The sequence below is a fragment of the Macaca thibetana genome, chromosome 14, assembly GCF_024542745.1.
Source record: "Macaca thibetana thibetana isolate TM-01 chromosome 14, ASM2454274v1, whole genome shotgun sequence".
Taxonomy (NCBI): Eukaryota; Metazoa; Chordata; class Mammalia; order Primates; family Cercopithecidae; genus Macaca; species Macaca thibetana.
The window spans coordinates 21,392,643-21,419,791 of NC_065591.1; the positions used below are offsets into that span (position 1 = coordinate 21,392,643).

The following is a 27,149-nucleotide window of genomic DNA, read 5'->3' on the forward strand; positions in this document are numbered from 1 at the left end:
CATAGCCAGGCAGATGCACTGCCCCCATCCAGACAGAAGCCTGTGGCCCATTCCTGGGACAAGGCCAAATGCAGGCTCTCTGCCTGAGGGTGGGGGTGCTGAACTAACAGCAGGGGGCTGCAGGGGGCAGCTATGCACTTACTGCTGAGAATCTGCCAAGCCTCTTTTCCGGCTCTTCTCCCACACAGGTGATTTTGACAAAGATTAAACCTTTTTAAAAGTCCATTAAAATTTTCTGGGCCAGGCGCAGTGGCTCAAGCCTGTAATCCCAGCACTTTGGAAGGACGAGATGGGCGGATCATGAGGTCAGGAGATTGAGACCATCCTGGCTAACACGGTGAAACCGTCTCTACTAAAAAAATACAAAAAAAACCAAAAAACAACAAAAAAAAACTAGCCGGGTGAGGTGGCAGGCACCTGTAGTCCCAGCTACTCGGGAGGCTGAGGCAGGAGAATGGCGTAAACCCAGGAGGCGGAGCTTGCAGTGAGCTGAGATCCGGCCACTGCACTCCAGCTTGGGCGACAGAGCGAGACTCTGTCTCAAAAAAAATAAAAATAAAAAATAAATTTCTGGGACAGTCTTCTTAACTTTTTCACCTTGCTTGATATTTAAAGCCAATTAAATGTCCTTCAGAAGAAAGAAAGGGAAGCAGGACTCAGGGAGACACCAAGTGGAGTATGAGACAGTCAGAGAGCAGCCCAGGGAATGGGGCATCAGAAGGCAGAAGAGAAATTTGGAAAGAGAGGCAGGAAAATGGCAAATGTTCCAGAAGAGAGGGGAGGATTCCCTAATTACAAAGACTGACTGAACTGGGAACCTGGCTAGTTTGTGCAGCAATAGCATCATGGTCAATAGCTACACAGAAGTATTACCCTGAATGGTCCAGCTTCCATGGCTGTCTTAGTCACATGACTATCACCTGCTGTGACTACAAACCCTCCAAAGAGCTTCAGCTTTGCATCTGCTATGGTAAGACCCTAAAATTGCAGTAGGCTTACCTCTGCAGAGTTCTCTGAGAGTTATTATTTCAAACCTTATTTGACACAACTTGCCTAACACTAATTTCCTATTGTTTAAGTTTGGTTAGTTGATCTAGTGGAGGAAGTAAACCCCAGTCAGGCATTCAGCTCCTGTCCCTCTGTATCCAAACAGTCAAGGCCACCATTTCAGTACCACCCATGTCACATCCCCAAGAGGGCTGCTTGGACTTGGCCTCTTACCTGTCTCTGCATTTCTTCAATCTGTCTTTGAGGGATGCTCTGCAAAATACTGTACACATCTGACATCTTTTCTTCTGGTACAACCACAGATGCTCTGGAGACAACAGCAAAACAGTTTACATACACACAGCCCTTCACAGAAAGCATTTCTACACACAGTCTTGTTTCATTCTCACAAGCAGAAACAACACCCCAAACCTCCTTCAGCCCCACATCCCTTCCGGTAAGTATTCTCTCTTTCCCCTCCCTTCCTCACTGGCTGAACTTCTCAAAGGAGTTCTCTTACACCTTCATTTTTTAACCTCCCACTCCCTACTCCATTAATCTTTCATCCTGCCTCCACTCCACTAGTGTGCTGTAGCCACACTGGTATTCTTTCAGTCACTTGAACACACCATGCTCTGCCCTACCATAGGGCCTTTGCATGTGAAATCCCACCCACCTAGTACACTACTCTTTATTCCCTTTCTAAATTAACAAACACTTTTCTCCTTTAGCTATCCATGCAAATCTATTCATTTATCTGGTGTATATTTATGGAAGCCCTATTATAAGTGTTAACCCAACAGTGAATTAATCAGACAAGGAAGGCGAGAGAGTAAGCAGGCCAGGAGAATGCCTGGGGAACAGCATTCCAGGCAAAAAGTCTAATAAGCAAACAGCCCTGAAGAAGCACCATGGAAGCCAAGTTCCAGGAACAGCAAGGAGGCTATTGTGGCTGGAGCAGAGTAAATAAGGCAGAGAATAATACCAGGAAAGAAGAAATGGGACAGATAGAGTCACAGCAAAGAGTATTGTAGGCCACTGAAAGACTTGTGCTTTTTTTCTGAGATGGGAAGCCATGAGAGGGTTTTGGGCAAAAGCATGATATAACCTAATCATGTTCTAACAGGATCATTCCATCTAAAGTGTTAGAGTAAACTACAGGAAAGCAAGAACAGGAGCAGAGAGAACAGCTGGGGAACACTGCAAAAGCCAGGCAACAGATGCAGATGAGGGAAGACTTGATGATGGGGATGACAGGGTACAGCCCACAGCGTTTGCTAACAGATTAGATGTGGTGGGTAAGAGAAATAGAGGACTCGACAATCACTTTTCCTTCATTACATTTAGCAGAGTTTGTAATTACATTTGTATAAATTAAAGATTAAACTCTAACCCTCACTTCTGCAAACTCGGCCACTCCATTAGGACAGAAAGTGTGCCGGGCTCCACTCACCAGTGTATCCTCAGCACCTGGTATATTACTGTCTTGCACACAGTGAGCACTTGATAAACATTTGTTAAGTAAGTAAATGATTTCCACTATACAGATGGGAGAACTGAGACTCAAAGAAGATTAAGTCATTTGCTCAGATCAAAAAGTCAGCCAGTAAGAGAGCTGGTTATCTCAACCTAGGCCTTCTGACTTTCAATCCATATTTAGCACAACCCAAGCAGATCTAGATTCAGACTCAGCTTAGAGTTACCGCCTCTGTGAAGCCCTCACCAATGCCACGGCCAATGACAGTGTGTGTCTCCCCCTCCTCCTGGCATCCCATCCAGTCACAGCTGTCTCATCACAGGATTTGGTAACTGCTGATTTACTCCTCTGTCTTCCACCACTATACCATGAGTGTCCCCGAGAAAAGGTTTGGCCTTAATTGTCTCCCTACACGTAAGGTAGTACTTAGTAAATAAAAGGTACTTAGTGAATGCTTTCATTGGGAGATAAATGCTGGAAGTGGCTCATCGCTTCTCTAAGACATGAAAAATAACTACTTGCTCTCTTCTTTCAAGCTGAGTTAGGCAGTTAGGCTCTCTCCTCTTTGGGTTTCCACGGTCCCCTGTGCATACACCTGCTCTGACATTTACCATAAAACATTATCACTGGTTTATCTTCTCTCACTAGATTCTAGTCTCCTTGGAAACAGAGACTCTATGTTACTCACAAGAGGCTTTCCAATCAATGTGAGATGAATGAATAAATGAATGAATGAATGAATGAATGAATGAACTAGAGCTATTCAAGTTGTTCAAATACTGTGGTGATCAGATTTGGACAGAAATATCAAAAAAGTTGGGAGAGGAAAAAACCAGTAAACATTTGAGGCAAGAAAAAGACTGAGAGATAGATATGAATGGAATTAATTTTCAACAACCTTCAACCTGCAAAATCTTGGGAAAATGAAGGATGACAATAGAGGGCTATTCTGTTCATTGCAATATAAATGGCGAATACCCAGTAGAATGGAACTGGGTCCATCTGTACACTGGGAATGTCCCTAAGCTTTCATCTACATAGAGGCCCTCCACCACCAGCTACAACATTATGCAAAATCGATAGAGACTATAGACCAGTGGTTCTCAACTCTGACTACAAATCAGAATTACCTGGGAGCTTTAACATTCAGAGCACCCAAGAATTAGGCAAGGCTTTTTTTTTTTTTTTTTTTTTTTTTTTTTTTTTTTTTTTAAGTTCTCTAGGTGAGTCTACTCTGCAGTCAGAGTTGAACACTGGTCTAGGCTTGCAGTTGGTAACCATTTTCCGAAAAGCAACAGTCCCCAACCTTTTCGGCACCAGGGACCGGTTTTGTGGAAGACAATTTTTCCACGGACTGGGTTTGGCAGGGAATCGTTTGGGGATGAAACTGTTCCACGCCGATCATCACGCATTAGTTGAATTCTCATAAGGAGAGCACAACCTAGATCCCTTGTATGCACAGTTCACAGCACGGTCCATGCTCCGGTGGTAATTTAATGCCACCACTGATCTAACAGGAGGCAAAGCTCAGGTGGTAATGCTCAGTGGCCCGCTGGTCACCTCCTGCTGTGCAGCCCGGCTCCAAACAGGCCACAGTCCAGGATTTGGGGACCTCTGTGATAAAAGGCCAGATACTGATATTTTAAGCCCTGCATGTCATCCAATTTCTGTTGCAATTACTCAACTCCGCCAATGTGACACAACAACAGCCAGACTATATATAAAGGAAGGGACATGGCTATGTTTCAATAAAACTTGACTTACAAAAACAGCCAGCCTGCAAACTGGCCTCAGTTTGTGAACTGCTCTAGGCCAATGTATGAACTCTCTTGATGGAAAATAGAGAACAACTATCTGTAGTAGTTCTTGAACCAGGGTATACATTACAATGACCTGAGGGGATTTTATTTATAATACACGCAGAACCACTAGTGTAGAGTTTACCAGAAGGTACTACCCACCTCTTCCAGTCAAGAACTTCAGAGAAAGGCAAAATATAGGAGTCTGCAATGACAACTGGGACACAACCAGCTTGTAACACATCGCTCAACACTGCCTGGCCCAGCCGAGCTCCACGAAGGACCACACAGAAAGTAGCCTCCTGCAGGAACACAAAGAGGTAGGAGATTACAAACTAGTTTTGCTGATCCACTAACTTTGATCCCTATAGACCACAAAGTTTCTACAAGGGTTGACGCCAAGCAATACTGAGGCATCTTGACACAAAAATGCCAAAAGACAACAGCTCACACCTGTAAAACTTGAAAAGTTTAAATAGCTGCAATGTTTTGTATTAATATTTCTGCTCTTCAGTATTGCTTCAATGCCACCACTGTTGGCCTTCTGAAAATGTTCAAAGTCAATGTCAAAGTCTTCCTCTAGAGAGTTAACAATGTGACTTTTCACAAATGGGTCTCTTTAGGCCCTAGTGTACTATGTAAACACACCACAGCACACTGTCTGACATCTCTTACAGTACTTACCTCAGCCTACCTTATAATGGAATTATTTTGTCTGGGAATTTCAGGCTCTCTAGAAGACCCCCTATAGGGAAGGTATCAAATCTCTTTTCATCTTTCTACCCCCCATAGCATCTAACAGTGTGCTTTTTATATAGAAGATATTCATTTCATGAATTCAATGCCTCTGAAAAGATGTTAAGACTGATATGTTCTATAAAAAAAAGAAATCTAATGAAAAATGTCTTCCTCATTCACTCCCTCAAACCCCCTCAATGTGGGGAATACTTGGGAAAAGGAGAGACGTACCACAGAAAAAACAGCTGCAATAGGTAAACCAAAATACAGAGACCCTAACTATCTAACTTCCTGTTTCTCCCAGTTTTTGCCTCTTAAGGAGGGGAAAAGATTAAAAAACAAAACAAAACAAAAACAACAACAATTAAAAAAACACTAATCTTTAAAGCTAGAGAAAAGGAAAGTTCAGTAAAAGAAATAAAGGAATTCAATATTCCAAACACCTCTGGGGATAAATGAGAAAAGCAGCAAGAGGAGAGGAAGAGAAGTCATCGTGGTGCCCGGAGGTGCAGGTGGAAAGCTCCCCTGACCTCGAGAGTCAGCATCCAGATGTGGACACATGTGCTGATAACCATTTTTCCTGTCTAGACAAAGGTTACTATAAATACTCCTGCCCTCATCACCACTGTTACCAGCCAGACATTCCAGAGGGAGTGCAGCACTTTTTGAGTGTATTTTTACAATCCCGGTATAGGCAACTCTCTGGAGATTAAAAAAAAAAAAAAAAAAAAATCACACCAGCTCCTTTATGTTTCTTCTTTAACTAACCTGTGCCCATTTTAAATATTTAAGTAAACAAAGCTCAATTTCTCATTTCCTAGCCCCCATACCATTGGAATGTCAAATATCCTACATATAAAACATCCCCAAAGGGACTGCTTTCCCTGTGGTTATAGAAGTACAGCCATTCCCATTATGTAAATAAAGGACATGCTACTGACAGGACATGCTAAAGGTGGCAAGAACACCAAATACCAAAACGATAAAAACAACCCCCAAACCCCTTCACTCCAGGGGAAGTTCACTGTGGCTCTGTAGGCCAGTATGGTCAAGGGATGCAAGTTGCCACCTCAAAGAAGAAAATTTCTCTGGACTGCCTTATGAATACAGGGGTAAAAGCAAGATACATTTGCCTGATTTGTCCATGTGGCTTCTCTGTGAATCTATGAGATTTGTGTTTTTGAAGTATAATGAATATCTGAAAGGAGTATGAACTCTCATAGGCCAAGCAGCTTTGCACGAACACAAGACACCAGACATCCAAGTACCTCAAGGTCTACGTGTCCAGTAAAGAACAATGCTACGTTTTCTTCCCCTTGGGTAATTCTAGTTGCATGTGGAAAACAACTCAGGATTGTTGGGCTCAATTTTAACCCATGGAAGCAACATCTACCGAGCCTTGGGAGAGGTAATGAATGACACTCACCTGTAGCACCTGTGGGTAATCGAAGACCTGGTGCTTGTGGCAGCGCTTACGGATAGAAAGGCCACCCTCTGAGAGGTTGGTGCATTTATCAAGCACTAACACTGACTCTCCGTGTTTGACCTGGAGGGCTTCTAGGTCTTCTCTGTACTCGGGATGGAGACCCACCTGAGACGATATGAGGAAGTATCGCCGCGGACTACAAGGGAAAAAAACAGGTGATTGGCAAATTGCAGCTGGTATGTTAGTCAAGGTAAGACAAACTTTGATATTAAACTTATGGCACTAAGTGTTTCCTTACCAGTCTTGACATCCACTGATTTTTTTTTTAATTATCTTCTGTAGTATTAGTAAATATTTAACATATTATATATGGTGAGAAGGTAAGATATGATTCATTCACACACTGAAATATTATGCAATCATAACAAATCTTATTTGGGAACAGTTCTTGATATTGTGAGGAAATGCTTATAATATGCTAAGCTGACAGCGCATGCTATAAATATGTGTGTGCGTATGTAGAAAGAGAGAAACTAACTGATTATTTGGAAGGCACATCAGAGTGTTGTCTTAGTTACATCTGAGTCCCCCATCTAAAAGGCCCTGGAAGCTGGCTGCATTCTTCAAATGGGGGAAGAGGGAAGCTCGATGGGAAGCACTGGCATGCAACTGAAGGACTCTGGAAAGGGCTCCTCCTGGCTGTTGAACAGCATCCCTGTGCAATGGAGAGGCTCCAGGGAAAGTCCCCATCATCAAGGCCACATAAATGGGAGGGAGACCGAATTGGTAGTTGAAAACAAGAAGTAGAAAAAACGATCTTCATTAAAGCCTGGAATCTCCAGTCTTAACATCTGGACGGCAAGGATGTGTAAAAGAAAACAGAGAAAGAAAGATCTCCAAGGGTCTAGTGCCATGCAGATCTTCACAAGAGACAGAAATGGGAACACAAAGTTAGTAAGCCTGAAGTCAAGGGGACGATTTTGGGGAGACCAGATGGGAAGTAATTCCCTCCTGGAAGACAAGACCCCCACAAGACAGACAGAGTACAGAACATAAAAGCTATACGGGTTGAGCATATCAAGTCTGTAAATCTGAAATCCAAAATGCTCCAAAATCCAAAACTTTCTGGATGCCAACATGACGCTCAAAAGAAACACTCATTGAAACAGTTTAGATTTCTGGATTTGGAATGCTCAACCAAGAGTATAATGCGAATGCTCCAAAATCTGAAAAAATCAGGAATCCAAAACACTTCCGGTCCCAAGCATTTTGGATAAGGGATACTCAATCTGTTTAGGCCGAGGGACCACAAGGAATCAGTGTCAAAGAGAAGAATTACAGAAAGCATGTTCCAGGAAGAAATGAAACACTCATCAGGCCTAGAAGCAACACCCAGTGAAATCTAGCTCAAACTGGTACAGCCCAGGGAAGATCCTAGGACTACATATCTCTCACAGGCAACGCCACCACGCAACCTAGAGTTTGTGAACCCATCCTTTTTTTTTTTTTTTTTTAATTGTTTTTGGCTTTGAAGAGAGAACGGTAATTGTTACTTTCACTTAGTTACTCAGACTTGTTTGGAAGTTCTAGCTGGGGAGTATCTCACTCAATAATTATACTCTAACTGAGAAGGTCATCTTCTTTTACAGAGGATTAAGCTTCAGGTCCAAATCACATAAAGCAATGAGTGAAGGTGAACACCCGCCTAACCAGCCAGACTAGTCAAATAAACCCAGAGAAAAGAGCAACCTATACCACAGCCAGGCTGCTTTTACATCCTCAGAATCAATTCTTTTTTTGGCCGAACTAAGAGCAAAAGGCACTTCCCACATCACAATTAAGAAAAAAAGGAACCAGCAGACTCCCTAGAACTTCACTGTCTAATAGCGACTAGCCACCTGAGGCCATTTAAATTAAACTAATTAAAAGTAAATAAAATTAAAAGTTCAGTTTGTCAGTCACATTAGGCCCATTGCCAGTGCTCAATAGCCATACGTGGCTGGGGGCTGCCTGACAGCACAAATGTAGACCATGTACTTACTGCAGAAAGTTCTACTTAATGGAGCCGTTCCACGAGGTAGGCGAGAGTCAGAGGCCAGGGTGAGGGTAAGTGAGATAAGAAAGATATACAGCAGCAACCCAGCAGGGAGATGGTTTAGATCAGCTGTACAGACTGGTTCCTTTTTCCTGGCCCATTTCTTCCTAAATTACAATTTATTGAGCAATATGTTGAATATTTATAGCCAAAAGTATTCTTTGTAGACATTGAAACAGGCTTTTGAGTTCTACTCCCAGCCCTGAGCCTCAGTAATTTTTCTTTTGTAAAAGTATTAATTTTCAGAGGATGACCTAGTGATGGCGAGATCACATATAGGGAGCACACGCGGTTCATCTCAAAGTAAACACCATTTTTGCTCAAATTATTTCTATAATCAAACTTACCTGTTTAAACTAGAGGAAAATTTATAGTCAAACCCACAAGACAAGCAGGGAAACTTCCTCAGTAATTAAAGCTATTCAAAAATGAAATGGACTGTCTTGTGAGTTGGTGATTTTTCAATATAAACCAGAAACTTTTTCAGGAAAAAGTTACTGAAAACTCATGCTTCAACTAAATGGTCTTTAAAGGTCTTTCCAAACCATAAGATCCTGGTTCTTTGAAGGATCTCATGGATGTTTCTGGAGCCTTTCTCTTTAAGTAGAGCTGATAGCACAAAACTAGTGTTCTACCCTCTCCAGAAAAAGAATAAACAGGTGGGCATCCAAGAGGGGTGAAGAGGCTGTCCAGGCAGAAGTGCATAGAGTGTTGGAGTCCCAGAGGGCATTTCTGCATGGTCGGGTGGGGAAGAAGGCGCATGTGGAATGTTCAAGTCCTAGTGGGGTGGGAGCTTCTGCTTAAGAGAAGAGTAGTAAGGTAGCCTGGCGCAGGATGTCAGAGCCCCAGAAGGGAAAAGAAGGCTTCTGTGCTGGGGTAAGGGTTATGGGGATGCTGGAGACCAAGTGAGGTTAGGAGGGCATCTGGGCAGCTCATAACAGAGTGTTAGAGCCTGGGCAGGCTGAGAAGGGTGCCCAAATTGTGGGGAGAATGGTGGTAATGATAGCATCACTCCAGCGCTAGAACCCAAGAAGTGTGAGGAAGGCATCTGTGCCAGGAGGGTGCAGAACAGCACAACGTGGGGGGTCAGAGTCTGAGCAGGGATGAGGAGGGGTAGGGAAGGCCTCTGTGCAGTGTGGGGGCAGGGGGACAACAGAAGTTTGATTAATACAAGAGGGTTGATCAAATAAGTAAAGATATTGAGGATAATGGGAGCCAGATTTCTAGGAGTCAGAGAAGGGAGTTACAAATATGGAAAGAGAGAAAACCAGAATGCCCCTGCAGTGTCGGATGGAACTAGAGATACTGAGATGAATGCATGGTTTTCAATACAATAGATAGACATCTATCTGTACAGATAGAGAAATAAATACAGATGTCGATGTGTGGTGCTCAAAGAAACTCTGAAGAAAGACTCTGGGTTAGCTTTCACTGATAAGAAATAAAGTTCTATTTTAGACATTCAGTTACCAGGATCACTGGATCCCCACTCCACTGCTACTCCATTTTCAACATAAATGTGTAGATGTGAACGAGTCTAAAAATGTGTCCCCTGCTTGCATGCTGGCTGTCCCTGACAGGGCAGATGGTTGAAGGAGTATGCCCATTTTAGTTTTAAGCCAACTACATTTTAAGGTGGATTTGTTTTTCTTTTAAAGGCTAAAATGACTATCTATGGCTTTCATGTCTCCTAGCAGCACTGATATCTAAGTTTAAGCAAAATCATGCTGAGAACTTGAAGTCTCCCTCAATAGTAACAGTTGTAAACTCCCAATTTAGTTACTTTTAGAAGGAAAATGACAAGATTTCCAGCTGAGGCCAAAACAGCTGTGAGAAGCAGCTATCAATAGCAACAATCATCCGCTTTCCATTGAACAAATACTGACAGAGATTTAAAACAAAAATAAAAGCAAAGCTCTCGCTATTCTGTATAGCCCACAAGAGATGTGGGAATTCCCTTAAACAGCAACTCTCACAAGGACCAACAAACCCAAAACACTGCCATGAGGTGGCCCACCCTGCCTTCTCCCAAGTCCCTGGCAGGACGATGAGTCTGAACCTGTCTTCACTTTTTTATTTTTTTTTTGTCTGGGTTTTCGGGGGCAGGGAGGGGTGGTGGTGGGAGATGTTCTTATATAAAAGTTAACACCACAAGAGCATGGCCAGACTGCAAGCTGGCACCAAAATGGACAGCACGGGCCCAAGCCAACTTGCAGAAATTGGCCAGCAGAGGTAGGTTCATGCTCAGTGCAGACTGACCTTTCGGTGCTACCCTGAAGATAAAACAGACGCTCCTATCGGGTTATTGAACCACAGAACTTTAGAAACTAACTAACACCTTTTCAAAGGATCCAGTTAAAGATATTAATTCCGGCTGAGTTATACACAAAAATTAGAGACACTAAATTACTAGGAAAATACCACCAATATATAATCTCTGAAACTAATTATATATCGATGTATCTAAATCTCTGAAACTAATTATCTGAAAATGAGTTTTACTGTTTGGAGTGGTTTTTCTCCTTTGTTTTATTTTCACTAAAGCTTTTATTTGCAGTTTTCTTCCCTGGATTAAATCTGAAAGGGATCAAGAGTCCTAAACCAATATAAGAGAGCTAGATTATATGAGAGGGATTAAACAATAAAGAGAGTTTGGTTCACGTGGTCTCAAGAAAAGTGCACTTAAGACAGAGGCCCACAGGCAGCTGAGCAGTCGTAGCAGACCAGTCCTCACATGTCACTCTCTGCCTCACCCAGGGTTTCTCAACCCCAGTGCTGCTGACATTTGCACTCAGTACTTCTTGTTGTTGGGGGCTACCCTGTCCTGTGCAGAGAAGGATTAACATAGCAGGCCTGAGTGTTCTCCTTAGAAAGGCTTGCTTATAAGTTTGGTTTTTGGCTGTCATCTGGAAACTTGGATTTGGAGAGGGTTCCCATCATCCCTGGGAATGATAAGGGTGGCTCCCTGTGTTCAAACTGCACACACATGTGGTTTATGCTGAACACATGCTTTCCTTCTAGGAGTCTGGAAGTTTGGCACGTGCCAGGCAGAGACAGCCTATGCAATCAGCTCCTAAGAAAGGCCCTGGGTGCTAAGTCTCTGACGAGCTCCCTTGGTTGACAGCATTTCACAAGTGTTGTCACAGCTTGCTGCTGAGGGAACTGAGCACATCCTGTGCACTCCACTGGAAGAGGGTGCTTGGAAGCTTGTGCCTGGTTTCCCCCAGATTCACCCCATGCGCCTTCTAACTCTCTGACTGTGCTGTGCATCCTTTTGCTGTAATAAGTCACAGACATTAGTTCAATTATATGCTGAGTCATGGAGCCCTCCTGGCAAATCATAGTAACTGGAAGTGGTCTTCAGGACCCTCTGACATACATCCCCACAGTCATGGCAGTCAAAAATGTATATACATATATATATATATATAGCCAAACGTCCCCTGGGGAACAAAATCATTCCCTTTCTCCTGATGACAGCCAGCAGTCTAGCCCAATATTTGGCCCAAACAGGCCTTCAATAAAGGTTTGACTTGAAGTGAACTGAACTCAACTGAATTGAATTAAATAATTTCCAGAACAACTTTAGGAGGAAAAAAAGAGAAAAAGAACTGAATAAAAACTTTTAAAATCACACAACAGATTTAAGTAAATGCTCACAGAAGCAGCAAACAGAGAAGTAACTCTTTTCTCTACTTACAGTTATTTCTATCTCATGCTACATAAATATGCCAAATTAAGATCCTAGGCACATAACAGAAACTTGTACCACCCCAGAGGGTACCAGCTGGGCTAATGTAGATCATCCTTTCTGAGTTTATGAAAATCTAACCTTGAAATAGGGCACTGAATTATACCAGTTTCTTCTGTCCATGAATTCACTGTAAGAATTATTTGTGTATTTCCATTTTGATGATAATCCAAAAACTTAGTTTGGGAATAGTTTTGCTCATATTTAATGATGAATACTACTAAAAAATATTCAACTTCCAAGTTTGTATTTAGTGGGCTAATGAGATGAGAGAAATGCTTAAAACGTAAATCATAAAGCAGTAGAGTAAAACGCAGATAGAATCTAGGCTGTGAGTATACATGATGTTCACTATAAAATTTTTTAAACTTTGCTATCTGTTTGGACATTTTCATAATAAAATATTGGGAAAAAATATGAATCATGCATCTGCACCATATGAAGATAAATGATGTCACAATATGCTATCTAAAGGGAAGCTTCTAATGGTTCAAATAGAAAACATGGTTAAAAAAAAAAGTACATTGTCACCCAACATACAACAGTATAGGCACATCAAACCCAGCAAACCCATAATTAACTCTATATTCACCTAAAAGATGCAATCCCATTTCAAAGAAACAGCATCAGCTATCATATTAAATTATGTTAATCTGAATGTTATTAGTTTTATAGATGTGCTTATATTTAATTTGTAAATTTGTTTCAGTTTTGTAGTTGTATAAGCGCAGACAGTTTAGACTTTTTAATTTATATTTACTTATAACAAAAATAGTTAATTAAAATGCAAGGGACCTTGAATAGTCAGAAAAACTCTGAAAAAGAAGAACACAGCCTGGGCAATATCACAAGACCCTGTCTCTACAAAAAATTAGCCAGGCGCGGTGGCATGTGCCTATAGTCCTAGCTACTTGGGAGGCTGAGGCAGGAGGATCGCCTGAGCCCAGGGGTTCAAGGCTGCAGTGAGCTATGATTCCACCAATTCAATCCAGCACTCCAGAGTGACAGAGCGAGACTTTGTCTCTTAAAAAAAGAAAAAGGAAGAACAAAGTTGGAGAACTTACATTTATTTCAAAACTTAATACAAAGCTATGGTAACCAAGACAATGTGGTACTGGCATAACAGACATATAGACCAACAGATTCGAATTGAGAATCCAAAAATAAACCCATATATCTATGAACTGCAAGTAACCAAGGGTACCAAGACCACTCAATGGAAGAAGACTCGTTTTTTCAACAAGTGGTGTTTAGACAACTAGACATAGACAAGCAAAAGAATGAAGGTAGACCCCCACCTTATACCACATACAAAAATTAACCAAAATGAACCAAAAATCTACATGTAAGAGCTAAAACTGTAGAATTCTTAGAAGAAAACGTAAGGGTAAATCTTCATGGCCTTGGATTACGCAATGGTTTCTTTAAAATGACACCAAAACTGCAAGTAACCAAAGGAAAAATAGATATGACTTCATCAAAATGAGGAACTTTTGTGCATCAAAGGACACTATCAAGAAAGTGAGGCCAGGCGCAGTGGCTCACGCCTATAATCCCAGTACTTCGGGAGGCCAAGGCAGGTGGATCACCTGAGGTCAGGAGTTTCAGACCAGCCTGACCAACATGGAGAAACCCCGTCTCCACTAAAAATACAAAATTAGCCAGGCATGGTAGCACATGCCTCTAATCCCAGCTACTTGGGAGACTGAGGCAGGAGAATTGCTTGAACCTGGGAGGTGGAGGTTTTGGTGAGCCGAGATCGCGCCATTGCACTCCAGCCTGGGCAACAAGAGCAATACTCCGTCTCAAAAAAAAAAAAGAAAAAAAAGAAAGTGAAAAGCAATCTATAGAATGGGAGAAAGCATTTGCAAATCATGTATCTGATGAAGGTCTAACATCTGTTATAGATAAAGAATTGTTACAGCTCTACAATAAAAAGACAATTCAATTTTAAAATGGGCAAATGATCTGAATAGACATTTCTCCAAAGAAGTTATATAAACGGCCGATAAGCACATGAAAAGATACTCAAAATTATTAGTCAGTGGGGAAATGCAAACCAAAACCACAATGAAGATACGACTTCACATTCACTAGGATGGCTAGAGTAAAAAACACAGGAAATAACCAGGGTTAGTGAGGATAGGGGAAAATCGAAACTCTTATACTTGGCTGGTGGGAATGTGAAATGGTGCAGCCGCTTTGGAAAAGAGTTTGGCAGCTCCTCAAAAAGTTAAACACAGAGCTACCGTAGGACCCAGCAGTTCTGCTCCTAGGTCAAGAGAACTGAAACCAGCTTTACACAAAAACTTGTATACAAATGTTCATAGCAGCATTATTCCTAAGAGCTAACAGGTGGAAATAATCCAAATTTCTATCAACTGATGAAGAGATGAACCAAATGTGGTATATTCATATGATGAAATATTCAGCCGAAAAACAAAGGAAGTACTGATTCCGTGCTATGACATGAATAAGCCTTGGAAACATTACGCTAAGTGAAAGAAGACAGGTACAAAAGACCATTTATTGTATAATTATATTTATAGGAAATGTCCCGAATAGGCAAACCCATAGAGACAAAAAGCAGATTAAGGATTCTTGCTGGGGACAGAGGTTAAGGACTGACTGTTATTGGATATTAAGTTTATGGAGTGATGAAAATGTTCTAGAATTAGGTAGTAGGCCTGATGATAGTTGCACAATTTTGTAAATATACTAAAAACCATTAAATTGTACACATTAAAACAGTAAATTTTATGGTATATAAATTAATCTCAATTTTAAAAATAAAATAAGTCAACTCTGGGAGTCCATGAAGGGAGAAAAATCCAAGAAGATATCCCAAGCAACAAGTTCATGAACCACTCAGTCTTGCTCTGCACTTGCCTAAGGGTAGAAACAAAAATGTCTCAAGCTCACCTGGGCTTTACACATCGTCCACATAACAAAATTTGCTAAGTGAATGGCTAATGTAAGTTTCAGAATTTGGTCCCGGGCCACATGGCAGAACATAAACAGGAGCGAGATGTCTTCTCCTGAGAAAAGTTATCTTACTTCTCAGAGTCCACAAGGGTTTCTCAGGGGACATTTGAGATACTTAAAGAATGGTTCCAATGTTCTCCAAGCAAACTATTTCCATGAGACCCATTTCTCAAACCAAATATGACATTTTTAGTGTCACAATTTATATATCGGTCACCTCTGCTTCTGAGAACTTCCACACAAGTAAAGGATGCTTTTATTATGTTTGTTTAATGCTTATTGAGATTCTCACCAGGAAACAGCACAATTTTTACATAGACTACAGAAAAAAAAAGGTTACATCCATGCTCCACATCCACGTTGTCAGCCCTTTTCATTTACTCCCTCATATACTAAAATATGAGCCAAGAAATGCCACACACTGAAGATATGGTAATTTAAAAAAACAGCTGGATGCAGTGGCATGGGCCTACAGTTCCTGCTACTTGTGAGGCTGAGGCAGGAGGGTCGCTTGAGCCCAAGAGTTTGAATCTAGCCTGGGCAACAGAGCAAGACTCTGTCACTTAAAAAAGCAAAAAAAAAAAAAAAAAAAAAAAAAAAAAAAAGCAAAAAAAAAAACTAACCTCAGCTTCACTGCATGTACAAAATCCAAAATCCAGACAAGACAGGCTTTGAGCAAGACATCACGATGGGCATCACATGTGTCACTCTGGGAGACGTGCAGGCTGCTATGTGAGCACAAAGCACAGGAGCCAGTGCAGGGGCCAAGAAGGTACCCCCTCCACCCCACCCCAGAAGGTGGTTTCAAGCTGAAACCTAAGGCACCAGCAGGATTTTAGATCGATGAAGATGAGGAAAAAGGTCTGCAGACAGTGGAGAGTGTGTCTACCGCCCAGAAAACGGAGAGAGAGCACAGCGTGTTCTAGGAACTGAAAGAAGTAAAACGTTCTCAGACACAAAGCTAAAGATGCAGATAGCGGTCAGATGACAGAGAGCCTTGAAAGACGTTTTAAGGACTGTGGGCTAAGGACCAACGTGAATCTTATCCTAAGGAGCAATGTGAAGCCAAGGATCAGACTTGAGGGTAGCAAGACCAGAGGCAGGGAAACCACACAGGAAGCCGCTTCGGCAACCCAGAGGAGAGATGACAGTTCCCTGGTCTAGGGTAGAGGAGGAGGAGTCGGGGAGCAGATAGACCTAGGAAGTATTTAGGATGTAGAATCAATAGGACTTCCTATTTTGATATAGGAAACGAAGGAGAGAAAGGAGTTAAGGATACCACATGGATTCCTGCTTTAGAAAACCTGGTACACAGCACTGTGAATTTATGGAGATAGAGAAAACTGCAGGATGAATGAGACTGGCGTGGAGGTGGGAAAGATGGGTGCCTCAGGGACCCTGCCCTGGAACTGATGTTTTGGTTGCTTTGATGTCCACCACGCTAAACCTCGTCAACATCTCACAGATTCAGTAAAGGCAAACCTGGCTGGGATGAATGTACCTTACCCTGGTCCTTTCTCTGGAAGATCCACCTCAGCTGACAGTGGACTATAGACAGGAATGCTGACATCGTAGCCTTGCCGGTAAGTCCACGTAGAAAAGCCGCCGCCAGCTAACAGGGCCCTGAGAGCAAAGGATTTTGTTAAATGATGAGAAAGAAGGACTTTATTCTGATACACCCTGTGGAGAGGAACAGGAATTACTGAGTCTTTATTATCAAAACCAGCTAATGTTTACGGAGTCATTTTTCTATAAAGACACTGTATTAAATGCCTTATACACGCATCTCGGGGCCATCAGCTGCATTCTATTCTTGAATCACCAGCCTTCCCCAGGGTCCTAAATAACCTTTCCTTACTTCCCAGTTTTTAAAACACATCATAGCCCAGAGGACACCTTATGGACAGCCTCTCTGCTACCTTACTCAGATCCCATTTACCTCTCCCTAGTCATACTTTATAATTAAACACATTTACAGTAACAGGAATAATAACAGTTCTGCATGGGAAGATTGGTTGGGGCAGTCATTTACCAACCACTGACTGGAATCTCAGAAGACAATGGGCCTGCAAAGCAGTGGTGGCCAGAAAGTATCACATCTCATATCGCTTACACCCCAGCCTCTCTTCAGTCCCTGCCCCAAGCAGTTCTTTCCACCATCATCCCAGAGCTACGTGTCAATCACGTAGCCTCCACCAGCTCTCACTGTCCATTCCAGCTACTTAGTCTTATTAACCCAATTCCCTATACAGGAAGCAGAACCTAGAATTAAACCCTCAGTCCTTCTCTTGCAGTTTGCTTGTATTAGCCTTTACTCTCCTTAATTAGAAAACAGTGACCACATTGTTTTAACTGGATCCAGCAAGTAGTACAATGACACTTCATCAGAGAAAGGAAGCAGGTGTTTATCACACCAACTTTTACTGTTATTCTCTCCCAGGACCCCAAACCCATCAAAATCACTTTCTAAGGCAGAACTCTGCCAATTGCACACACCACAAAGTCTGAGCCAAGATGTCTGAACTGAGAAACCACATTTTTTGCAGTATTGATTGCTACCAATCCCCTCCCGGCCCTGATGACAACCTACATTCCCTTCTAACATGACCAGTTTAGGTTCAAAGATTTTGAAACCACCCCTGGAAATCCCACTCTGTTTGTTTAAGCTTTATGAAACCAAGAACTGGTGAATGAGGTAACGTGCAGGCTAAAAACTTCTCCAGCTGCCGGTCTACTCTGTAAAATGTAATGACTATCCTTGGTACCAACATACGGTCTTATTTTTCCTGATTAGCATGCAGCACTGAATCCGTCCAACATGAATTTGGGCAGGTTCCATGACCATGATGGCAAGCAGACTCTGTGGGCCCCATGGCCTATGTGCAGACAAGCAGACAATCCATGTCTATGGATGCAATATTCAAGCACCCGGCAGTCCAGGTAAGCCAGGGTCGTGGGTGATTAGGCTATTACACTCACAGCCCCAGAGGAGAAGTGGGTGTGCATGTGGAGAGAAAGGAAGCAGGTGTATATCACATCAACCTTTACTGTTATTCTGTCCCTGGGGCCCCAAACTTGTTATTCTGTTCCAGGGGGTTAAGGTGAACGTTCAGCACTGGCAGTAGGAAAGTAGCAATCGGAAGCATGCCTTACGCTGAAGATCATTCACATGCAATCTCTGTTTGTCATCTCAAAAAGAGCCACGACTGCAGCTAGTCAAACTGGCCTCCTGCCAGCCCTGCTACTGACAAGACTTTAACTTTAAAGCACTGTATCTTCTTCTGCCAAGGTCTCCATTACATTATAATGGAGAAAATATTGTAAGCATCCCTTGCTTTACAGAACACATGTTTTACATTGACTGAAAAGTGAATTTCTGAACAGCACATTCTGTTTTCCCATTATGTATACCAAAATCAGAGATCAGTTCCAAAGTTGCAAGAGACTGAATAGAAAACCTGCAGCTAAAGAAGTATTAATATGATGATCTGACTCAGGTCAGGCCAAGTATTATATCACTGGAGGTCTCGCCAGCATTTTTAGCACTTTGCAGGGCTGCCTGATTCTGGGACGTCTCCTCTGACACTGAGCCTTCCTCCCCATCGCCTCGTATCCTCCACCCTCCCTAACCCAGTGTTGGGCATGTTTTCTCCCAGCTCTCCTGCTATCTAAGTATTCACTGAGGCTGCAAGTTTATCCTTCGCTTTCCTTTAAACCATGCATGGAATCAGGCCTGCAAATTCCTCAAATATAAAGCTTCAGGTTTTGCACAAAACAAAACCCAAAAAGCAGACCGATTCAATCGGTCATCCTTATTTGTTCACTGAGTCAAACAAACTGTAAAACAATATTTATGAGACAGGTAAACATGAGCAAAGGCTAGATATTTACTAACTATTTACTGATATGGAAAAATTACTGTTAATTTTCCTAGCCCATCTGTTTTCTAATTTCCAAACAATCTGACATGCAGCTCCCGTAAAACCATTCTGCATTCACTGTTCTTACCTCCTTTGAATCCAGGAGCAAGGATGAAGATTAAAAAAATTAACAAACAAATCTACTATTCCTTACCCCAACAAGACAGCCACCTAAGTTTCAACATGAAATTTCCCACATGCAAAGATAAAGAAGGACTAGATGGCGATTCATTACCTGCTATAGGATTGGCTATAATCACTTACAAAAATATACGCACAGGAAAAACTATTTAACCTTCCTGATCCTAACACCTAAACTCTAGCATGTACTCACACTTTCTCCTGTCTACTTGACACCTTCCTGCAGAGAAATGCAACTGCATTTAACATGTGCACTTCATAAAAATACAATCCAACTCCCATACAGATGCATATACCAAAATGTCAGCAAAAAGTGAAATGCCCCAAACAGAAAGAAGCCTTTCTGCAAAGAAATCCAGAAAAGGAGATGGAGACTCTGCACTCCTAACAGCTCTTCTCCTTCCCTTCTCTGTTCTCCAAAGTATTTCACTTCCTCAGAACAACCAAATCCATAAAACAGTAGCCCACTCAGGAACAGGCACACCTGCTCTGGGGCTGAGAGCCAAATCCGCAATTGCCCTGTGTTCAGCCACTTCCTACAGCATTTGTGCACCCGGACTGCCCTCTATCGTCCAAAATGGTCTCTACACCTAAGCTGAGGGGTGGTCCTGGGGTGTTTGTCTCTTCTAGCTATAATTGTATTTCCAGACAGAAACTCAAAACTGACTTTAGATAACCACTTAAAGCAAAGAAGGTTTAGATTTAATCTTCTGGGGAAAAGGAGTACTAAGTGTCAATTTTCGTAATTGATAATGTTAGCCTCTAACAAGTTGAGAACTAACCTCAGGCTGTTCTCGGGCTAATAGCTCAGGCCGTTGACTTTTCAGTAACAATGATTTTTAAGAGTTAAACACCAACTGTAATAAGACTGGTGATAAACGAGTTTAGGTGAACTCTTAACAATCCTATACCTTGAGTATTGCCCAGGACCCTTATATGGGGCCCCAACTTTCTACTTTCCTCAAAGCCTTGAACCAAGCACTAAGGGAGGTCCCTTAAGGAGCACCTCATACCAGAGCTTTCCAAGAAAGTTCACACCCAAATGTTTCAGTCAGTGGAGGAAAGGGCAGATAAATACAGCGAGGGAACTCAAAGTCACTCTCATGCAGTCATGGCCACCCCACACCACATCTGCCTATTTGGAAGGTTATTCTAGAAAGAAGGAAAGGCAAGAGGGGCCAGTAATGAAGGCAGGCAGGCAGGGAGGGAGGGAGGGACGGAAAGAACCCTGCTGACTGAAACAACAGAAGGTAAATGAGAATCAGCATGCCCCCATTGCCCTCTACATTACAGGCTTTGGGTATCACTTTGACATATCCACGCTGCCTTCTCTCAGTAAACTGTGCATGTACTTGTGGCAAATGCTCCCGAATTCAGAGAGAGCTAGCACAAGCCTGGCACACTTTCGGGGGCTGGATGTGTTACACTCAGAAGTGCACAACCCAGAGTGGGAAAAGAGTTTTAGAGGCGGCCGGGCGTGGTGGCTCACGCCTGTAATCCCAGCACTTTGGGAGGCCGAGGTGGGCGGATCACAAGGTCAGGAGATCGAGACCATGGTGAAACCCCGTCTCTACTAAAAATAGAAAAAATTAGCCGGGCGCAGGGGCGGGCACCTGTAGTCCCAGCTACTCGGGAGGCTGAGGCAGGAGAATGGCGTGAACCCGGGAGGCGGAGCTTGCAGTGAGCCGAGATTGCGCCACTGCACTCCAGCCTGGGCGACAGAGAGAGACTCCGTCTCAAAAAAAAAAAAAAAAAAAAAAAAAGAGTTTTAGAGGCTATGCCAGGACATAGGCCCTAACCGGTTTTCCATAAAAGATTTAAGCACTTTTAAATCTTCAGGAGGAAAACACTTAGGACAATTTTCTAGTTTAATAAACAATTCTGATTACAAAGTATGCGGTAGATTTAGGAATATAATTTCACATGAACAAAAGGATCTGGCATTTACTTAATCCTCAGAAACCCGTCATAAGGACAGCCCCAAATATGCCTCCTACCTGTCTCTGGGGACATCCAGGGCCGTGTTATAATCTGGGGGACCTCCAGGCAACATGTTGAACAACAGGTGATTTGTACCTCGATCCCACCTGTCAAGAAATTTAAAACGTAGGAGAATTCATGTGTCCACTATGAAGAGACGAGTCAGTTACTGGATAACAAGTACCAAGGATCCCCAAGCCCAAATAGGGCCGCTTCTCAGGTATGCTAAGCAAACTCCTGGAAATCCTAACAGCACATCAGACACAAGTCGGGCTCCATGACAGAAAAAATGGACGGACGTGTACTTCACGCTTGTCCCATACAGAACTGCTTCTAACAATGAAAAGTTGAAAACTATCCAAATGTTCACCATTTGGTTAAAGAAACACAAATACATTAGAGAAGCCTGGCTAAATATACGGTAGAACATCGGCAAAATGGAATACTATGCAACCCTTAAGGTTATATAGTAAAAGAACATAAAGTTATGTCATAATTTGGAAATATATTCATGATATATAAGGGAAAAAGCAAAAGAGTATGTACTGTGTGATCCCATTTGGGACAAAACGTTTATATACACACGTGTATGTATATTTTTAGTAACATCAAAATATTAATAATGTTTATCTCTTAAGAGGCAGGATTTTGGAATGAATCTTAGATTCTTCTTTTTGCTTACCTGTATTTTCAGACTTCTTACAGTGAATGTGTATTATGTAAGTGCTAAGAGGAGGCGGGAACACGTTTAGATTTAAAAGGAAGAATATAGGAAGAAGAGCCACCCTTAGTTTGGAAACTCTAAGAGGCTGGGAACCCACAGCAGTAGTGCCGGAGACGGCAGACTACTCTTCACGGGCACACAGGCAGACGCTGCCACACAGGCCTCATGCTGCAAGTCAGTCCCTTCAACACACCCCGTCCTGCAAGAAGACAGCATCGGGAGGCCGACTCAAGAGCAGAAGCATTCCCATCCTTCCCTTCCCTTTAGTTCCCTGAGGGCCACTCAAGTATCTCTTGGGCGCTGGGCTGTACCAGTGTGAGATACCTAGAGAGCTGGGCCAACGCTTGCGCTGTCTCCTTGATGCGGAGTGTGTTCTGGTTAAGCACATCGATGGAGGGAACAAACAGGCAGGCCCGGTTGATGTCATCAGTGTAGTAGTCACTGTCTGAGATGGCTGTGAGCAGTTCATTATACTCCCGGGAGATGGTGTTGCTGACAGGGACGCCAAAGTCATCCACGTACTTTTTCAGAGCATAGATATACACCTTGATTTTGTTCTTTGGGTTGAAGCCACAGCGGTAGACATCAAAACACGTGTGCATTCTGCAACTGAGATCCCCGCGCTCTGGGATGGGACTGTCGGCTGGCAGCCTGACCACCGGCACATCACGGACGCTACGCTTCTCTACATTCCAGTCATTTGAGGACTCGATAGAATGGGGCCAGAACTGAAACATGCCAGTGGCAATGAGGCCCAGGAGGACAATGGAGAAGAGGGTGATATAGTAGATTCGGTGCTTGGTCTTCATTCTTGGGATGAGGGCAGGACCCCGGATATTATACTTGACCGACGCACACATAATGACACAGACAGCCTCTTTCTCACACTCCTGGTCATCAGGGAGAGAAATAAGAAAAATCGAGTGTTTAGGATGGCAAATGACACTTGAAAAGACTATTCAACTTTTTTTTTTTTTTTTTGAGAAAGGGTCTCACTCTGTCACTCAGGCTGGAGTGCAGTGGTACAATCTCAGCTCACTGCAACCTCCACCCCCTTAGGCTCAAGCGATCCTCCCACCTTAGCCTCCCAAATAACTGCGACCACCATGCCCAGATAATTTTTTGTATTTTTAGTAGAGAAGGAGTCTTGCCATGTTGCCCAGGCTGGTCTTGAACTCCTGAGCTCAAGCTATCAGCCTGCCTCAGCCTCCCAAAATGCTAGGATTACAGGCATAAGCCACCGCACCCAGCCTTGACTTTTAATGTACCTATTTCTTTCCCTAAAGTGGTGTGGTGAAATAACGAAAAGGGATTTTGAACACTTCTTATAAACATGGCCATCAGAGAAATGCAAATCAAAACCACAATGAGATACTATCTCACACCAGTTAGAATGGCAATCATTAAAAAGTCAGGAAACAACAGGTGCTGGAGAGGATGTGGAGAAATAGGAACACTTTTACACTGTTGGTGGGATTGTAAACTAGTTCAACCATTATGGAAAACAGTATGGCGATTCCTCAAGGATCTAGAACTAGATGTACCATATGACCCAGCCATCCCATTACTGGGTATATACCCAAAGGATTATAAATCATGCTGCTATAAAGACACATGCACATGTATGTTCTTTGCGGCACTATTCACAATAGCAAAGAATTGTAATCAACCCAAATGTCCATCAGTGACAGACTGGATTAAGAAAATGTGGCACATATACACCATGGAATACTATGCAGCCATAAAAAAGATGAGTTTGTGTCCTTTGTAGGGACATGGATGCAGCTGGAAACCATCATTCTCAGCAAACTATCGCAAGAACAGAGAACCAGAACCAAACACCGCATGTTCTCACTCATAGGTGGGAACTGAACAATGAGATCACTTGGACTCGGGACAGGGAACATTACACACCGGGGCCTATTATGGGGAGGGGGGAGGGGGGAGGGATTGCATTGGGAGTTATACCTGATGTAAAGGACGAGTTGATGGGTGCTGATGAGTTGATGGGTGCAGCACACCAACATGGCACAAGTATACATATGTAACAAACCAGCACGGTATGCACATGTACCCTAGAACTTAAAGTATAATAATAATAATAAAACATTTAGAAATATATATCTAGATATATGAATATACATCATATATAATTTATTTAATATTTAATACTGCATATATTTAACATAAATATTAATTCATAATATAAAATATTATTATACCCTATCAATACACATTCGCCTAAAGCAGAAGCTGGCAAATGTGGGACTCTGGGAATGAGGGCTCGGACCAAGGCAGAAAAATCAAAAGTGGAATAGCAAAAGACAGTTATTTTATTTCAAAACACTTGCTTAATGTAAAATAATGATTTAACTGGACAAACTGATGCTTCATTATTCCAAAATCTGTTTTTAGCCTGGTGCGGTAGCTCATGCCTATAATCCCAGCACCTTGAGAGGCCGAGGTGGGTGGATCACCTGAGGTCAGGAGTTCGAGATCAGCCTGACCAACATGGCAAAACCCGTCTCTACTAAAAATACAAAAATTAGCCAGGCATAGTGGCATACACCTGTAATCCCAGCTACTTGGGAGGCTGAGGCAGGAAAATTGCTTGAATCCAGGAGGTGGAGGTTGCGATGAGCTGAGATCATGCCACTGCACTCCAGCCCAGGTGACAGAGCGACACTCTGTGTCCAAAAAAAAAAAAAAAAAAAAAAAATCTGTTTTCATTCACTTATTCATTCAAACCATTATTGAGCACCCACGATGCACTGTGAAGAAAATAAAGATGAAAGTAAAGACCCCACTCTAATGAGGGAGAGAACACAAAACTATAACAAAAGGCAGAATGTAAAAACACCACTAGGAAAGTATCAATGAAGTACAAAAGGGTATCAACAAGAGAAAAAATTAATCTTTCACGTTTAAATAAAACATACAGTGATGATTTATAATGAAGGTGATAGTTGCATTTGGATGAATGGAAGAAATGAAGAAAGGATGGGGCGGGAGAGACAAAGGGAGGGAGGAAGAGGAAGAGAAAGAGAGAAGGGAGAAAGGGGGGAAAAGGGCCAATGTGGCAGATTCATTTACAAAGATGAACACCAACAATTCTTTCCATCTCTGAATCTGCGTGGCACTTCTCCAAACAAAATGTAGAATCCACGTCCCCTCCTCATGAATCTAGGCTAGCTTTATGATTTGCTTTGACCAAGAAAATGTGGCTGAAGTGATGTTCTGGGATTTCTGAGCACAGGACTTGAGAGGCCCTACAGCATCTGCCTTTGCACTCTTCGAATCCAGCTGCCAGGCTCTAAGGAAGCTGAGCTGCCAGTGAAAGGCAACCTACCCTAGCGGACACAGAGATCCCAGTCAAAACCACTAGGGAAGAGATGAGCCATCTCCACCAAGCTCTGCGCAGATTCCGTAACCATGAGCAAACAAATGATTGTTGTTGTTTTAAGCCTCTAAATTTTGGGGTGGTTTCTTACACAGCAATAGATAAATAAAACAGCCAATAAGCATTATTGACTGAGATGTAAAGAAAATTTTTAGTCCTCAGCTAAAAACATAGAGTTCCCATGTAGACCACATTTTAAGATCCTTACCAAACAAACTTCTCCTCTGTGATTCCCAGATACTGTGTGCGGAGGGCAGAGCCTTGAGTGTGGCTACGTCATCTGCCACAGACTTACCATGTTACTCAACAAACTATTTTGACATTCTGCATGTCAAAATCCCAATCCACAAAAAAGCTGGGCACAGTGGCTCATGCTTATAATCCCAGCACTTTGGGAGGCCAAGGCAGACGGATCACCTGAGATCAGGAGTTCAAGACCAGCCTAGCCAACCTGGTGAAACTCCGTCTCTACCAAAAATACAAAAATTAGCCAGGCATGATGGCGGGCGCCTGTAATCCCAGCTACTTGGGAGGCTGAGGCAAGAGAGTCACTTAAACCTGAGAGGCGGAGGTTGCAGTGAGCCGAGATCGTGCCACTATACTACAGCCTGGGCAACACAACAAGTCTCTGTCTCAAAAAATATAACATAACATAACATAACATAACATAACATAACATAACACAACATAACAAAACATAACATAACATAAAATAACAAAATGGTATCATTCTACTCACGGATCTTCTAAGAAACCTATTAATATAATGGGAAGTAACTGAAAAGCTCACAGACCATCTTAGAGTTCATCAACCATTTTTACTTCGGATAAATGGAGCTCTCCCCATCACTGCCCACGTGGTAAACTGCTTCCTGCCTAACTAGCTGAGTATTACCAAGCCTTGAATGTCACAATCACTGTCAGTTTTTTGGGTAAAATATGCTCAACGGTCATAAATGATTTCAAGTCATATCTCTCTGAGACCAGAAACTGGAACGTAACAAGGAATTTGCTTGTCACTGACTAACATATGAAAATTCATACATTTTGAGCTTAAAACATGATCATCTTTGGAGTATATACATCATACATCAGTCACTCAATATATTCTAATCGCTTTATGACAGAAATGTGGGCATGACAGCAATTTCACTTTAGCTATCATTCTAACAGCAGAACATTCCTGCCTGCTCCCATCCCCTACCAGCTCCAGGCCCACCCTACGGTATGGCTTGCTTGCCGTTCTGCATATCCTTCCTGGAGTTTGCAGACAGGAGGTTTTGGGACAAATGCATGCAAGGAGCTGCCCTCCACTGGCCTATGTTAAAACTTCCCAAGAAGCTCTCAAGGTCTATGTGTATACTTGAATCTGTGGTTCCCCAACACCTGAAGGGTAAGAAGCACAAGAGTTTGTTAAAACAGATTCCTTGCCCCACCACTGGAGGCTGTTATCAGTAAGTCTAAAATAGGGCCACAGAATAGGTCATGTAAAAGCAAGCTCCTCACGTATTTTGTACCATCTGGTTTGAAACCTTTATTAATATTAGACAAACTACCCTTTAATAGTGTTTTTCAAAACTTTTTTAAAACTAAAATTGACAGTAAGAAATACAAGTTATATCGTGGCCCAATGTAGACAAATATATATATGTGTGTCTATAGACATTTTAAATAAAGTTTCACAAAACAATATTTAAGCTATGTACTATGAGTACACAGTGTTAGC

General features: G+C 42.4%; 1 protein-coding gene across 4 annotated transcripts in view; it reads right to left on the reverse strand.

Moving 5' to 3' along the window:
- EXT2 (exostosin glycosyltransferase 2) overlaps positions 1-27,149 on the reverse strand; it is a 202,498-nt gene that overhangs the window by 166,608 nt on the left and 8,741 nt on the right. For 2 of the 4 annotated variants that reach the window (XM_050758872.1, XM_050758870.1), the window contains exons 2-7: positions 22,348-22,913; positions 21,317-21,406; positions 16,765-16,881; positions 6,428-6,623; positions 4,426-4,565; positions 1,222-1,315 (exon numbers count right to left, since the gene is read on the reverse strand). In XM_050758872.1, the coding sequence (XP_050614829.1) occupies positions 1,222-1,315; positions 4,426-4,565; positions 6,428-6,623; positions 16,765-16,881; positions 21,317-21,406; positions 22,348-22,883 (1,173 nt within the window). In that variant the 5' untranslated portion in view covers positions 22,884-22,913. Of the gene's footprint in view, positions 1-1,221; positions 1,316-4,425; positions 4,566-6,427; positions 6,624-16,764; positions 16,882-21,316; positions 21,407-22,347; positions 22,914-23,991; positions 24,102-27,149 lie in introns of those variants that run through there. The other 2 variants (XM_050758871.1, XM_050758869.1) reach the window with 2 other exon arrangements.